This window comes from Macaca fascicularis, chromosome 7 (genome assembly GCF_037993035.2).
Source record: "Macaca fascicularis isolate 582-1 chromosome 7, T2T-MFA8v1.1".
Lineage (NCBI taxonomy): Eukaryota > Metazoa > Chordata > Mammalia > Primates > Cercopithecidae > Macaca > Macaca fascicularis.
The window spans coordinates 132490952-132504979 of NC_088381.1; the positions used below are offsets into that span (position 1 = coordinate 132490952).

At 50.5% G+C, this 14028-nt stretch overlaps 1 protein-coding gene across 3 annotated transcripts in view; it reads left to right on the forward strand.

The window, feature by feature from the left end:
• Window positions 1–510: 510 nt before the first annotated feature.
• Window positions 511–14028, forward strand: part of PLEKHG3 (pleckstrin homology and RhoGEF domain containing G3) — a 73241-nt gene continuing 59723 nt past the window's right edge. For 2 of the 3 annotated variants that reach the window (XM_005561485.5, XM_005561487.5), the window contains exon 1: window positions 511–637. In XM_005561485.5, coding sequence (XP_005561542.3) covers window positions 593–637 — 45 coding nt within the window. In that variant the 5' untranslated portion in view covers window positions 511–592. Of the gene's footprint in view, window positions 638–4394; window positions 4513–14028 lie in introns of all 3 variants that reach the window. The other variant, XM_065548911.2, reaches the window with a different exon arrangement.

The following is a 14028-nucleotide window of genomic DNA, read 5'->3' on the forward strand; positions in this document are numbered from 1 at the left end:
AGACACCGCCTTCCCACCCCTGGAGACACAGGGAGAGCTTCAGTTCCCTGGGTGTGACCCTTTGCTAAGCCTCATGGTGGGTGAAGAAGGTGTGTACAGCTCCTTGAGGGCAGTCAGCTTGCAAATGTCTGGCATAGGTGAGAAGAGAGACACATTTGAGGTCCTCCCACATCAGACAGAGCCCTGCCCCTAAGCACAGGTGCCACTCCCTCTTGTCTTACCTTTTCACCTCCTTATTTCTTTACCACTGTGAGGACAACACTCCACAGGGCATGTGAAGACACAAACACAGCACCCGCCCTGGGGCCTCAGAATTTGTCACCATCACTGGAAGTTGAGGAAATTGCAGTGTTGAGGTTTCTTGCTTCTTCCTCACTGAGAGAGAAAAACCTCAACTGTCAACAAACCTCAAACCCATCGATCAAATGATGCCTGAGGGCGGGAGCTGGGCAGCAGGGTGTATCTGTGGTGAATGAGATCACGAGAGGGCCTGGGCACAGAGAACAAGGTGGCAGAAGACAGAGGATGAGAAGAGAGGAGGAAGATTGTGCAGAAGGGGAGGAGTGTGCGGAAGCGGGGGAGGCCCTTGTGCATGGATTCCCTGGGGAAGCAGGCTGCCAGGGCAGAGGGCCAACAGGTGAGGAGGAGAGGAGGGGGCTATAAGTGGGGAGGGATCTGAAGAAAGAGTTTCTGTGTCCTAAGGAGGGGAGGGTGGAAAAGAGAGAAATAACCCAAAGAAAGCAAGCATTGCAGAGAACCAATAAGATTAGAATGTCAACAATCCAGACCCAAGACCCCGGGGACTGTTGTCACACAAAGGTCTGGTGGTGGGGCTGGTGCAGCTGGGAAGGTTGCTGCTGGTTCCAGTTTTGTCCATATAAAGCAATTCGCAGAGAAGGCTGAGTGGAGGAGAAGGAAGCTGAGGTAGTCAAGGAAATACGTTTAAAAGTTTAGCACAAGCTGCCGGGCGCGGTGGCTCAAACCTGTAATCCCAGCACTTTGGGAGGCCGAGATGGGCAGATCACGAGGTCAGGAGATCGAGACCATCCTGGCTAACACAGTGAAACCTTGTCCCCTCTAAAAATACAAAACATTAGCCGGGTATGGTGGCAGGCACCTGTAGTCCTAGCTACTCAGGAGGCTGAGGCAGGAGAATGGCGTGAACCCGGGAGGCAGAGCTTGCAGTGAGCCGAGATCGCACCACTGCACTCCAGCCTGGGCGACAGAGCGAGACTCTGTCTCCAAAAAAAAAAAAAAAAAAAAAAAAGTTTAGCACAAGCTGGGTGCGGTGGCTCACGCCTGCAATCCGAGCATTTTGAGAGGCTGATGTGGGTGGATTTCTTGAGCCTAGGAGTTCAAGACCAGCCTGGGCAACATGACAAAACTCTGCCTCTGTAAAAATACAGAATGTTAACTGGGTGTGGCGGTGCACGCCTGTGGTCCCAGCTACTTGGGAGGCTGAGGTGGGAGGATCACATGAACCTGGGAAGTCAAGGCTGCAGTGAGCTGAAATTGTGCCACTGCACTCCAGCCTGGGCAACAGGAGTGAGACCTTGTCTCAAAAAAAAAAAGCTACATTTTACGTGATTTTATTCCTATAAAATTCTGGAAAAGGCCAAATTACTGAGATGGACATCAGATCGGTGAGGGGGTAAGGGGAGCATGATTAACTACACAAGGGTATGAAGAACTTTTTCAGGGTGATGGAACTGTTCTTATCTTAACTGAGGTGATAGTTACACAACTTTACACATTTGCCAAAACTCATTTCAGACAGAGTTTTGCTCTTGTTGCCCAGGCTGGCGTGCAATGTTGCGATCTCAGCTCACCGCAAACTCTGCCTCTCAGGTTCAAGCGATTCTCCTGCCTCAGCCCCCTGAGTGGCTGGAATTACAGGCATGTGCCACCACGCCCAGCTAATTTTGTGTTTTTAGTAGAGACAGGGTTTCTCCATGTTGGTCAGGCTAGTCTTGAACTCCCGACCTCAGGTGATCCACCCACCTCGGCCTCCCAAAGTGCTGGGATTACAGGCATAAGTCACCATGCCCAGCTTGAAAGTTACATTTTAAGGGTGAATTTTACTGTATGTAAATTATATTTCATAAACCTGACTTAAACATAAAGATTCTGCCAGGCACGGTGGCTCACAACTGTAATCCTAGTACTTTGGAAGGCTGAAGTGGGCAGATCACAAGGTCAAGAGATCGAGACCATCCTGGCCAACATGGTGAAACCCTGTCTCTACTAAAAATACAAAAATTAGCTGGGCGTGGTGGCACGCACCTGTAATCCCAGCTACTCGGGAGGCTGAGGCAGGAGAATCGCTTGAACCTGGGAGGTGGAGGTTGCAGTGAGCCAAGATTGCGCCACTGTACTCCAACCTGGTGACAGAGCAAGACTCCATCTCAAGCACAACAAAAATAAAAATAAAAGAAATAAAAATTAGACAGGTGTCATAATTACATACTATAACTCAGCTATGTAAGAAAAGAGAATAAGTGCCCCCTTATTCTCTAGAACTGAGATAAACTTCACAATTCTCATTCCCATTAATATTAGGTGGGAGAACTTACACTTGACAATTAAGGAAAACCAGGCTCTTCCACTGTAAATTAGTTTTATTAAGTTAGTTCAGCCTTGCTTGGATAAAATTTCAGCCAAATCCCTGCCTGGACTGTCACCTCCTCTCTGGGTGTGTCCGCTTCCTGCCTCTCCTGCTCCCAGCCCCACCCTGTGGATAACTCTGGGTGCGGGGGCCTGTGCTGCCCTCTTTACATCTGCTGACGTCCACAGTCAGGGTCTGGCTGGGGGGACCTGGTGGTTAACCCGGCTTGTGGGTCCTGTGCCAGCTCTGCTGGTCCTGTAGATACAAACCGGAGCCCCTCCCATGTCCCTAGTGCTTTCCATTTACCTCCTGGCTTCAGCCTGAGGCAGGTCCACAGGCTCTCAGCGCGCGATCGCCTGTGCATTCCCTAGGGCCTCCTAGGGACTTCTGGGTTTCTCCTGGCCACACTCAAGCCAAGGGGAATTGAGGTGGGGCAGTGTGAAAGGGGTGGAACACCTAAGGTCCCTTTCCCAGATTCAACACACCATGAAGTTGTCTCTACTTTGCTGGAGCCACTCCAGGTAGACATAAGGACATGCTGGAAGCGGACTGACTGCTCCAGGGCTGCAATCAAAAAGTGGGCACGACCGGGTGCAGTGGCTCATGCCTGTAATCCCAGCACTTTGGGAGGCTGAGGCGGGTGGATCACTTGAAGCCAGGAGTTTGAGACTATCCTGGCCAACATGGTGAAACCCTGTCTCTACTAAAAATACAAAAAGTAGCTGGGGCGTGATGGCACACACCTGTAATCCCAGCTGCTCAGGAGGCTGAGGCAGAATTGCTTGAACCTGGGAGGCAGAGGTTGCAGTGAGCCAAGATCATACCACTGCACTTCAGCCGGGGTGACAGAGTGAGACTCCGTCTCAAAAAAAAAAAAAAGTGGGGCACACATGTTTTTTGTTTGTTGTTGTTGTTTTTTGTTTGTTTGTTTGTTTTTTGGGAGGGACAGGGTCTCGCTCTATTACCCAGTCTGGAGTGCAGTGGCACAATCATGGCTCACTGCAGCCTCAACTTTCTGGGCTCAAGTAATCCTCCAGGCTCAGCCTCCCAAGTAGCTGAGACTACAGGTATGAGCCACCACACCAAGCTAATTTTTTTATTTCTAGTAGAGATGAGGTCTCACTATGTTGCCTAGACTAGTCTTGAACTCCTAGGCTCAAGTAATCCTCCTACCTTGGCCTCCCAAAGTGCTGGGATTACAGGCCTGAGCCACCACATCTAGTAACATATGTCATCTTTGTCTCTGACATGCTCTTAACCTCTGTGGAGTTTTCCTACTGTTGTACCTGCCACCAACAAGGTTTGACAAGGGTGAGAGAGCACTGGCATCTGATCTCCATCCCCAATCACCCCCTTCAAGCTCCAGAGGGTTCACACTTCCTCTTTCTGTTTTTCAGAGACTTCCTTTCCATCATATTTTCCTTCTTCCCTGCCCTGTGGATTTTTCTAGATGGTATCTACCTTTCTCCTTCCTTAGGACCACAAGCCCTGTGGTGCAATGAGAACATATGGCTTACTGATAATGAAAATGGTTTTGAAAGTGGTTCAAAACAGTATCTCCATTACTGTAAGGTTTTCAGAATAAGATAGTCAAGTTTTTGTTTTGCCTTTTTTTTTTCCTTGAGACAGGGTCTCGCTCTGTCGCCCAGGCTGGAATGCAATGGTGCAATCATGGCTCACTTAGCCTCAACCGCCTGGGCTCAGATAATCCTTCCACCTCAGCCTCCTGAGTAGCTGGGACTACAGGCATGTGCCACCATGCCAGGCTAATTTTTCTATTTTTTTGTAGAGATGGGGTTTCACCATGTTGCCCAGGCTGGTGTCCAACCCCTGGGCTCAAACAATCCTCCCACCTCGGACTCTTGAAGTGCTGGGATTACAGGTGTGATCCACCACACCTAGTCAAGGTAATCATTTCTAAATGCCCTTTAAAATAATACAAGTTTTCTAAACTAGAGGAATTTCATCCATTCAGACATACAACACACATTTGATTATCTTTTCCCCCAAGCCTGTTCTTCCTTCTGGTTTCTAATCCACCCAGGCACCACTGTCAGAAATTGGGACCCCTTGTTTTATTTGACTTCTGTCCCCACTCTGTCACTCTACATTCTTCCTCTTTAAATGAGAACAATTTTTACCTCTGCCTTCTCTCCCGTGCCCGGTGCTGCTGCCTTAGTGGAGGCCCTCAGTCTTTCTGGCTTTTGGAATGATTTTCTGATTGACCCCAGAAGTTGCCACTGCTCATCCTTCTTGCCACTGGTGTGGTTTCCAAACCTGTCAGACTGCCGATCCTCTGCTTAAAATCCTCTGTAGGTCCCTGTGCTGGTGTTACGTGGCCCCTGCCTATCTCTGAAGCCTCTGCCCCAGCCACACCACATGACTTGCAGGGGCCTGGTGTGCTGCGCTGGTTCACAGCTCTGTGCCTTTGTGCATGCTGTTCCTCCTGCTCCAATGTCCCTCATCATCTTCTTATCATTTGACATTCAGCACAAAGATCTCCTTCTCCCTGGGGCCTTTCTGATCTCTCCCAGCGAGAATGCTGTGCTTTGGGTCAGCATGGTCCCAGCTTGCCTCCATTAGGATGCTTGTCACGCGGAATTGTGTCACAGTGCTAGGCTGCGAGCTCTTTGGAGCCAGCAATAGGCACTAGTAACCTCAGTTTCCCCAGCATTTAGCACAATGCCTGACTCAAGCCAGCCCAGTGAATGAATAATGACAAGCACTAGCCCTGGAACTAGTCAAGATCTTGAAGGTAACTGGGTTCCAATTTTCCAGAGAGTCTCAGAGAAGTTAAGTGACTCACTCAACCTCACACAGCTAATTGGTGACAAAACTAGACCTGGGCTGGGCATGGTGGCTCACGCCTGTAACCCCAGCACTTTGGGACGTCAAGGTGGGCAGATCACCAGAGTTCAGGAGTTTGAGACCAGCCTGGCCAACATGGTGAAACCCCATCTCTACTAAAAATATAAGAATTAGCCAGGCGTGGTGGCGGGTGCCTGTAGTCCCAGCTACTTGGGAGGCTGAGGCTGGAAAATCGCTTGAACTCTGGAGGTGGAGGTCGCAGTAGACTGAGATCGCACCAATGCTCTCCAGCCTGGGCAACAGAATGAGACTCTGTTTCAAAACAAACAGGCCAGGCACGGTGGCTCGTGCCTGTAATCCCAGCACTTTGGGAGGCTGAGGCGGGTGGACCACCTGAGGTTGTAAGTTCGCAACCAGATTGACCAACATGGAGAAACCCCGTCTCTACTAACAGTACAAAATTAGTCAGGCATGGTGGCGCATGCCTGTAATCCCAGCTACTCGGGAGACTGAGGCAGGAGAATCACTTGAACCCGGGAGGCGGAGGTTGTGGTGAGCCGAGACTGTGCCATTGCACTCCAGCCTGGGCAACAAGAGCAAAACTCCATCTCAAAAAAAACCAAAACAAACAAACATACAAACACACATACACACACACACACTAGACCTTGTCCTTTGACTCGAAGTGCAGAGCTCTTTCTACCACTCTGACCTCTAGACACAAGAGACGGATGAGGTAGGGAGGGGGAGTGGTGGGGACCCAGGCTGTGGGCAGGGGACGATGAGAAGACACCAGAGGCAGAAACGTAACTCGGAGCTGATTGAACTTATTCTCAAGCTGGAAAATGGGTCAACTCTACAAATGATTCTTTTTGTCAAACGCCGTTCCTCTCACCTGTGCCATTGGGATGATGCGCTCTATGTCAACAGGGGCAGCTGACACCTGAAGTTACAATAACAATGGCGTGGAATCCATTTCAATAAAAGCCTGGCTTCTTTTCACTGCAATTTGTTTGAGGCCCAGACAATTCATCTAGCCTGATTACACGAGCATTCTCACAGAGATTTCATTGCTTTGTTTCCTTTTCTTTTCTTTTCTCTTTTCTTTTCTTTTCTTTTCTTTCTCTCTCTTTTTTTTTTTTTTTTGACAGAGTCCCACTCTGTCACCCAGACTGGAGTGCAGTGGTGTGATCTAGGCTGACCACAACCTCGACCTCCCAGGTTCAAGCAATTCTCATGCCTCAGCCTCCCGAGCAGCCAGGACTACAGGCACATGCCACCATGCCTGGCTAATTTTTGTATTTTTAGTAGAGATGGGGTTTCACTATGTTGGCCAGGCCGATCTTGAACTCCTGACCTCAGGGGATCTACCCACTTTGGCCTCCCAAAGTGTTGGGATTACAGGCGTGAGCCGCCGCACCTGGCAGCTTTGTTTCTTTAAAAACAAAATTTGTATGTTGTGACTTTAAAAGTAGCTGTGCTAAATACATCCTCATCTCATTCCCTCCTGGAGACTCAGTGTGGGGTGGCTGAAAGAACACTGGGGTCACACGGACCCAGGGCTGAATCTTGGCTCTGCAACTGGCTAACGGCACTTACGACTAGGGAGAGCAAGTCATTTAACTGCGCCGAGCCTGAGCTTTGCTTCTGTAAGAATGGAGGTCGTGATACTCTTCCCGGCAGTTGTTCTGGGAATGAAGATGGGCCCTAGAGAAGCAGCCAGCACAGCGGGGAAAGCCTGGTTCTGGAGCCAGAGCACCTGGGCACCTGGATTTGAATTCTTGTTCCATTCCTTGCCAGATATGTGACCTCAGACAGGTTACAAACCCTCTCTGTGTGGTAGCTTCCTTCACTTGTGTGTGTGGTACTTGGACAATGCCTGGCACATAGTCAACATCACCTTAGTGTAAGCTGGAGAAAACACGGAACATGGTGCCAGGCACTAAACACACACAAGTTCCTTTCTTCTTCCCCTCCCAGAGGAGCCCAATTCTGTGCCTCCCTCTGGTGGATACGCAGGATCTTAGCCTAGGCTCTTCAGCCTAACCCTGTAGCAATTTATGATACATCTGAAGAAACCAGGTCCTCCCTTTTCTCTGTACAGCCAATGACAAGTAAACTCTTGCTTGTCACTGGAGTCACCACGTTTTCACTCTCTCTGGCCCCTTAAATGGAGCCATAGTCCTAGCAGGCCTGTGCTTATACCTCCAGCCGTCATGCTTATATCCCAGGAATCATGAGTGAAAGCCCAGCCCAGGCACAGGGCAGCGTGATCTCCTGCCCGGCTTGACTCACAGTGCTTTGTTCAGCTCTGTGGCCTGGGCCCTGGCTCCCGAAGCCTCCCTGGGGCCTGTTTGGACCTGTTCTTTCTCAGGTTCATTAGTCCCAGCTCACTAGCTAGACTCAACTCTGCGTGCCAGCCCCGGTCACTTTCCCCATTCTGACACACCCCATGCTCTCAGAGGCCCCCAACCCCCAGCCCTGGAACTGGTAGAGGGAGGCAGCCTGAGACAGGGGCCAGGGCCCAGACTCTGAATCTAGAAAAGGAGCCAGAGTCTTGTGATGCTGAAAACCAAGACAGCAAAGATCTGTGGGTCCTGCTTCTGTTTCTTATAGAAACCCCTCTGGCTATACCAGTTCCAGGCCCAGAATCTGGATCCCAGAAATAAATGAGACATTAGAACTCATCTGGGCTGGCTCTTCCCTTATCTGAAGCAAGAGGCCTCATTGTAGCATCCCAGGCAGGGTGTCCTCCAGGCCCTGAGTGAAGCGCCCCGCAATACAGAACTCACTGCCTTTCCACCCCGCCCAGGCCATGGCTATACCCATGTCTAGAAATTCGGCTTCTGGAACTCTGACCCAGTGCTCCTAGCTGAGGCAGGAGGATTACTTGAGCCCAGGAGTTTGAGATCAGCATGGGCAACCCAGTGAAATCCTGTCTCTCTCTTGTTTTTTTTTTTTTTGAGACAGGGTGTCACTCTGCCACCTGGGCTAGGGTGCAGTGGCCCAATCACTGCTCACTGCAACCTCCCCTTCCTGGGCTCAAGTGTTCCTACCGCCTCAGCGCTTTCGAGCAGCTGGGACCACAGGCATGCACCACTATGCCCAGCTAATTGTTGTATTATTTAGTAGAGATGGGGTTTTGTCATGTTGCCCAGGCTGATCTTGAACTCCTGGGCTCAAGCGATCTGCCTGCCTTGGCCTCCCAACGTGCTGGAATTACAGGTGTGAGCCTCCGTGCCCGGCCAGGAACTGGATTTTTTAATTTAAAAATTTGTAATTGAGTAACATGTAAATTTAAATTGCCACATGCGTAAAGTACTATCTTGAGTAGAAAAAAAGCCAGCACGGTGGCTCATGCCCGTAATCCCAGCACTTTGTGAGAGTGAGGCAGGAGGATCACTTCAGCTCAGGAGTTTGAGACAAGCCAGGGCAGCATAGTGAGACCCTACATCCACCAAAAAATAGGAGAAATTAGTCGGGCATGGTGGCACGCGCCTGTAGTCCCAGCTATTCAGGAGGCTGAGGTGGGAGGATCACTTAAGCTGGGGAAGTCGAGGCTGCAGTGGGCCATGATCTCGCCTGGACTCCAGCCTGGATGACAGAGTGAGACTCTCAAAATAAATAAATAAATAAAAATAAAGAATAAATTACTAAATGTGGCTAGTGGCTGCCATATTAGACACCACAGGTCTGGAAGGCAGGCAAGGCTCAAATGGACACGCCCTGTTGGCTCTGCTGACTTCATCCCAAGAGGAAGAGGGCGGCTTGGGGAGGATCAGAGTGGGGCTCCCAGGGCCTAAGGAAGATACTAGAGAGGGAAATGAGCTGGTCTCAGAAGGACATCGCCATATAAGGCTTTGTTCCTGGCGGGAGGAGCCCTCCAGATGCCTGAGGAGAGAGAAGCTGAGGGCCAGGGGCAGGGGGAGGGGAAACGATTTAAGGGCACCCCCAAACAAGTCCTCCTGAGATTTTTTTTTTTTTTTTGATACAGCGTCTCGCTCTGTTGCCCAGGCTGGAGTGCAATGGCACGACCTCCTGATATTTTTACAGGGACCCGTTTCACATAAGAGGTCTGCTTTGGTAGTTCAGGCCTACAAGGACTGTGGGTCTTGGCAGAGAGAGGAGGCACTGTTATTTTTTCTTCTGAGGCCATGTGAACGGGGCAGGCGGTGTGCATAGTTTCCATGGCATAATCTGACTATAAAGCCCTGTGTGTCTGTGGGGGAGGGACAAGGAGAGGCCCTCAGCCCAGTCTCAGTCAGAGCTGGGCATGGGCCCAGGAGGCACATTCCCTCCCAATTCCTGCAAGGTCCCGAGCCGTGAGCAGGGCAGGGCTAGTCGGAGCTCTGGAAGCTTATTTGGTTGCTGACTGGGGTGAGGGTGTTGGCTTTTCTAGATGCCTGGACATGAGATAAAGGAAAGGTAATCTCCCAAGAACTGGGCCAGGCTGAGGCTCAGGCAGAACACAGGATGTGAATTCACTGGGAGGCACAGCAAAGGCAGGCGAACGAAGGCCTTCTTGTCTGCATCTGGCTACTGCCTCCCACCTGCAAAACAGAAGCTACCGCCAGGCTGGCTGGTGCCCAGCCCTGAGAAGGAAACTGAACAGGATCATTCGCCTAGAGTGAATGTCAGCGGGTTCACCAAACACCTTTCTCTGCTGGAGAAAGGATGCCTCTAAAGAAAGGAGGCCACTCTGCTAGGCTCCCCAAAGCTGCACTTCTTGGACAGAAGTCAGGGATGAAGAGCATGGGCTAGTATTTATTAGGCATCTACTAGGTACCAGGCTCTGTGCTAAACATTTTGCTTTTCTAATTTATTTGGAACAATGTAGATTAATAATCACTACGACAGCTAATATTTCTTGAGTGCCTACCAGGGATCAGACATCAATTCCTTCAATCCTCTATGGGTTGAGGGAAACTATGCCTTATCTGCAATTCTGCTGTAAATCACCCAGCCAGTGAATGCCCCAGTGGGGATTTGAACTACACACCCTCTCCTCATAACCACTGATTTTCCTGACAAATCCTGGCTGTAGATTCTGTGATGCTCTATTCTAGGGTCTTTGAAAAGGTTCCACTGCTCCGAATTACCCAGTTTGTCTCAAAGCCCCCACTTTGGCCTGCTTCCTGTTTCTGCTCTGGCTCCTTGGGGCCTCTAAGGCTGGAGTCTCAAAGGGGCTCTGTCCCTGGAGGGTGGCTGTCCCTTCGACTGCTCTGGGTTTGTTGTGACGTACTGTTCGGCAGCCCCGGGCCGCAGAGGTTGCCCAAGACAATCATGCTTTTCTGAGAGGCAGGCTGTGCTGCGAGTCTCAGGCCGCAGCCGCACACACAATGCCCTCTGTCTCCGCTGGGGCAGAAAGGCGTATTATTGCGGGTCGGGTGACTCTGGCTCCACCGGCTGTGATGTTTGTGGTCTGCACATCTCCCATGAGGCACCTCCCCACGATGGCGGGCATGGCTAGGGGCTGGGCAGGGAGGGGGCACAGGGGCACTCAGGGCCTGAGTGTCCCTTCACCTGGAGGTTCCTGCCTCACTTCCCCTATCAGACCTGTCCCTCACCCTCCATCCCCACTTGTAGGTCCTTCCCCTGGGTCCCGGGTCTCCCTCTCATGAGACTTTTGAAGGCTAGAATTTATTTATTTATTTACTTGTGACAAGGTCTCACTCTATCGCCCAGGTTGGAGCGTAGTGGCATGATCTCAGCTCACTGCAACCTCTGTCTCCTGGGTTCAAGCGATTCTTGTGCCTCAGCCTCCCCAGTAGCTGGGACTACAGGCATGTGCCACCACACTCAGCTAATTTTTGTATTTTTAGTAGAGACGGGGTTTCACCATGTTGGCCAGGCTGGTCTCAAACTCCTGATCTCAAGTGATCCACCTGCGTTGGCCTCCCAAAGTGCTTGGATTACAGGCGTGAGCCACTGCGCCCAGCCTAGAATTTAAATTCCTCTGGGAAAGCACACAGCACCATGCCTCCACGACATGGCTTTCTCTTCTGTTTTCCTCTTTCGGTTTCTCATGTTTGGACTTTGTGCAGGTTGGAGATAATTGTGTCATCAGGAATTTTGACAGAGACCCTGAAAACAGCTGTGTTCTTAATAACAATAACAGCCACAGTTTACTAAGCCCTTAGCATGTGGCTGGCAGTGGGCCAAACCCATGGAATCCTCAAAACAGGCCTGGGAGGGCGATGCTCTCCCCAGTCCCACTTTAAGAAAAAGAGGCTCCTAGAACTTGAGTGACTTACCCAGGGCGGTGACACTGGGTGGTGGAGCTGGATTCAGACTCAGTTCCACGTTCTTGACTGGCATGCTATCATGCCTGCGTTACTTTCTCAGGGACATCCTAACAAGACACCAACACTGGGTGGCTTAGAACATTTACTGTCCCATAGTACGGGAGGCTTGAAGTCTGAGATCAAGATGTTGGCAGGGTTAGTTCCTTCCAAGGGCTGTGAGGGAGAATCTGATCCAGGCTGCGGGTGCACATTCACACATGCTTTATTTCACTTAGCCACACACATACATGTTTACACACAGTCATACACATGTGCTCACACAACCACACATCCATGCTCTGCCGCAGTTTCGGGCGCTTGCTGCCCATCTTTGCTGCTCCGTGGCTTGCAGATGCATCACCCCATATCTGCCCTTATCTTCATAAGGTGTCCTCCCCTTGTTTGTGTCTCTAAGTCTAAATTTCCCCCTAAAATTAGGACATCAATCGTACTGGATCAGGGCCCAACCTAACAACTCCATTTTAACTTGATCATCAGCAAAGACCGTTTTCAAATAAAGTCACACTCACAGGTACTGGGAATTAGGACTTCAGTATCTTTTGTGGGGATGTAATTCAACCCACAACAGGGCCCTTCCCTGCTTTGTACCTGTGTGGCTTGGGCTTTCTTAGGAGCATTAAGAGGAAGTGGTGCGGCTGGGCGCAGTGGCTAATGCTTGTAATCCCAGCACTTTGGGAGGTTGAGGAGGGTGGATCACGAGGTCAGGAGTTTGAGACCAGCCTGGCCAACATGGTGAAACCCCGTCTCCACTAAAAACACAAAAATTAGCCAATGGTGGTGGCAGGTACCTGTAATCCCAGCTACTCAGGAGGTGGAGGTAGGAGAATTGCTTGAACCCGGGAGGCGGAGGTTGCAGTGAGCTAAGATCGAGCCACTGTACTCTAGCCTGGGCGAGAGAGCAAGACTCTGTCTCAGAGAAAAAAAAAAAAAAGAAATGGTGCTACCCTCAGCTCCAAGGGCAAGATAGGCCCCTTTCCAGGATCCCTTACACTTGTTCACACAGTATACATACACACACACACACACTCATGTGCACTCACACACCGAGGTTCAGCAGCCTGGCAAGGACATCAATGCTCAGGACAGACACTGAACTGCCACATTAACGTCTGCATTCCATGGAGACGGTGGAACATCTAGCCATCGTGAGGCATGGAGGGTGCCAGGTGCTCCAGCAGGATGAAGAGGAAACTGCCAGCAGCGCAGACACTTGCCTTCCGAGCACAGCAGTTTGCACAAGACCACACCAAATCCACTCTTAAAATATTCTCCATGTCCCCTCCAATCCCCATACCTTCCCTGGATGCCTGCCCACTCCACCATCCCTTCCCTAGGCCTGAGCCCTCCCAGCTTTCTGAGGTGGGAGAGGCTGAGGGCTGTGTCTCTGTAGCTCTAGCGTTTGCTCAGGAATGGAGCATGCAGCGAGGAGGGAAGCAGCTTGCCAGTGAGATGCAGACACTTCCAACTCCACCTCCAGCTGCACCGAGTCAGCTTCCATGGTTAATGACTGCTCCTGCTGGGGCTCACCGGACCAGCCCCTTCTCTCTGATGTGGATGGGGCCAGGAAAAGCCTCCTCCGGGTGTAGCAATGCCACTCCTGGGCTCTGGCCCTGGTGGGTACTGGCCCTGAGGACTTCAGACCCAGGCATGGTGGTGCTCTTCCAGCGACCAGCACCTTAGGCCTTCTCTCCAAGCTCCAGGCCCAGCTGCACCCCAGCCTCCTCTCCTCCTCTTGCTCCTGCTCCCACGGCTTTTTGTCTCCTCAGGGGCTCCTCCACCTCTATGATTGGTTTCTTCCAGACCAGGCCTCCCAGGCCTCAGGGGCACATCTGCACATGCTTTATTTCACATGGTCTCACACATACATGTTCACACACATTCATACACATGTTCCTTACACAACCACACATACATGTTCATACACACCCACACACACTTTTCACAGTCATACAGTGTTGATACACTCACACGTGTGCTTTACATAGTCCCACACTCATTCACACACACGCTCTATAGTCTGACACATGCATATTCACACTCACGTGCATTATACAGTCACACACTGCATATAGTCACATTATACAGTCACATGTTCACACACCTCACACAGGCCTACATTCTCACACATGTGCACACATGCACTTAGGTACTTACCTTATTTCTCTAAGTCTGCTGTCTTAGTTGGAACATGAGGATAATTTATTTTCCCATAGCCATTTCACAGAGTTGCTAAACTGAAAAAGAGATTTGAAAGATATCGACTGGCATAAATGAGGCATTTGTTATTATTTATTTCAAAATTCAATTTTA